Below are 2416 nucleotides of genomic sequence, written 5' to 3'. Positions count from 1 at the left end.
TGGGTGGAAACCCCTTCTCTCTCCTATGCAGAATCCAGCTACAAGCTGCAGTTTTGGAGTCACATGGGCAAGTCACATGTCCATGCATGACTCAGAACTTCACAGGTGGCAGCCATTCTTCACATGCTACCTTGAACATCATAACTAGACTTCTTATGTTGATTGGAGTCTTCCAAGATTCCATTGTCAATTAAGTGTTTCTTGATTGGGCTCTTAACTTGCAAATTCCTTTCTTAAGATGCTGACCAAATGCCTTACGAAGGCTACTTAAAATCAAACAAGTACACAGCCACTATTCATAACTTCAAACACAATAATGACACATGCATACAAATAGGATGAATATATTCAGTAGATCAGAACCTTTACAGGGATATGTTACATGCATACGTAGAATCAAACATATTCCAGTTATGTCATATTTACATTCATGAGCATATTTCCAGAAAGCATTATAGGGTGCAACGTCAGAATGGTGTCACCAGGCACTGTGGGATACATACTCACAGTGCATCGCTCACGCTGTCGACAATGGTGCCCCGAATGTGGACACAATCTGTTGACAGAGGGAGCAAATGTAGACTCGCTTTGGTGACTTTGCTTTTGTCGATTGTTTTCGTGTCAATATAAGTTTCATTGACAAAACTGGGTAGTGTAGACAAGCCCTTTGTAAATGCTGCTGACTGTCTTGTTCTCCATCCCCCAGTGAGCTGTCCTCCCTCACCAGCCCCTCTCCCATTGCTCCAGGCCTTAAACACTATCTGAACCTCTCTCTACAGACTGGAGATCAGTAGCTCATGTCTTCTCAGATGTAAGGGTCCAGCAAGGAATAGGTGGCCCATGTTTCTCATCTCCCAGGTCAGCAGCATGGTAGCCAGCATTGACCTTTCACTTGACGAACACTCTGATTATTCTCCCACGAAGGTGTTTGCTTTTCACACTGTACACAATTGGGTTCATCAGGGGAGGGACGAGCAGGTAGATGTAGCCCAGGACAATCTGCAGTAAGGGAGAAGAGTCATTCCCCAATCTGTGTGTCAAAGACAAGCCGATATCTGGTGTGTAGAAGAGCAGGACGGCAGAGAGGTGGGAGACACAGGTGTTCAGGGCCCTGAAGCACTCCGTGTGGGATGCAACACTCAGCACCGTTTTGAGGATCATCACATAAGAGAGGAAGATGAGCAGTGAATCTAACCCATCCATGGAAACGGTAAGAAACAATCCATAGATGTAGTTGACTGTGATATCCGAACAAGCCAGCTTCATGACATCCTGGTGCAGGCAGTAGGAATGGAAAAGGACATTGACTCGACAGTATTGGAACCGTTTCAGGAGAAAGGGGAATGGGAATGATACGGCCACCCCTCTTAGCACACATACCAATCCCATCTTGAGTATTCTCGGCAGGGTTAAGATGGAAGCATATCTCAGTGGGTTAGAGATTGCAACAAAGCGGTCAAACGCCATCAACAAGAGTATGGAGGATTCAATTAATACAAATGATTGGATGAAGAACAGCTGGGCAAAACAGGCATCGAGGCTGATCTCCCTAGAGTTAAACAAATATATACCCAGTATTGTCGGTATGGTGGATATCGATAAGCCAAGATCTGTGACGGCCAACATGGAAAGTAAAATGTACATGGGCTCATGGAGGCTTGGATCTGTTTTTATAATGAACAGAATGGTTGAATTTACCAATATTGAAAAAACATAAATGAAGCAGAAGGGGATAGAGATCCAGAGAGGGACCTCTTCCTGTCCAGGTATTCCGGTGAGAAGGAACATTGCAGAGTTGAGTTTGGTGTCATTGACATTTGACATAATGTACACGGCAGGTCCCAAGAGTTTTGGACATTCCTTCCTGAAAGGAAAAAGAACAGGTGACGAGATGATATTTAATGAGACATCATTCTGCTTTCTGTGCAATTCTAGAGACTCCCAGGAGCTCAAGGAAGATCAGCAAAAACATAGTCTTGGATTTACGCCACGGATAAGAAGATAGGCACTGCCAGACTGGACCTGAAGTCCATCTAGCTCAGTATCCAGTGACCAGTTCTCGATGCTTCAGTGGAAGGTGGAAGAAACCCTATAACAGGCAGCTATGAGATGACCTGCTCTCAGGAAAAGTTTCCTCGACACCCACTAGTAAGACATATTTTGTGGTATAAATCAGGAAGGTTGTGTGCCCTTCCAAGACTTTTTAAAACAATCCTCAATACTGGAATTGTATATTCTAGTTACCCATATACACACCCAGTCACTCTTTGCAACGTTCTAAGCTCTTGGCCCCATTGATATCTTGTGGCTTTGAGTTCCGCAGCCTACTTGAACGCTGTTATTATACAATTGTGACCTTCGCAGAGACACTCTTTCTGGCTCTTAACTTCTGAGTATGGCCCATTGTATCATGACA

At 44.3% G+C, this 2416-nt stretch overlaps 1 protein-coding gene across 1 annotated transcript; it reads right to left on the bottom strand.

Moving 5' to 3' along the window:
• Positions 1 to 888: 888 nt before the first annotated feature.
• LOC119565173 (olfactory receptor 51G2-like) lies at positions 889 to 1824 on the bottom strand. The gene has a single exon (XM_037889628.1). The coding sequence runs from the start codon at positions 1822 to 1824 to the stop codon at positions 889 to 891; it is 936 nt and encodes a 311-aa protein (XP_037745556.1).
• Between the last annotated feature and the right edge of the window lie 592 nt (positions 1825 to 2416).

This window comes from Chelonia mydas, chromosome 1 (genome assembly GCF_015237465.2).
Source record: "Chelonia mydas isolate rCheMyd1 chromosome 1, rCheMyd1.pri.v2, whole genome shotgun sequence".
Taxonomy (NCBI): domain Eukaryota; kingdom Metazoa; phylum Chordata; order Testudines; family Cheloniidae; genus Chelonia; species Chelonia mydas.
The sequence above is the reverse complement of the archived record's forward strand: the minus strand, read 5'-3'. Positions and strand labels throughout refer to the sequence as shown.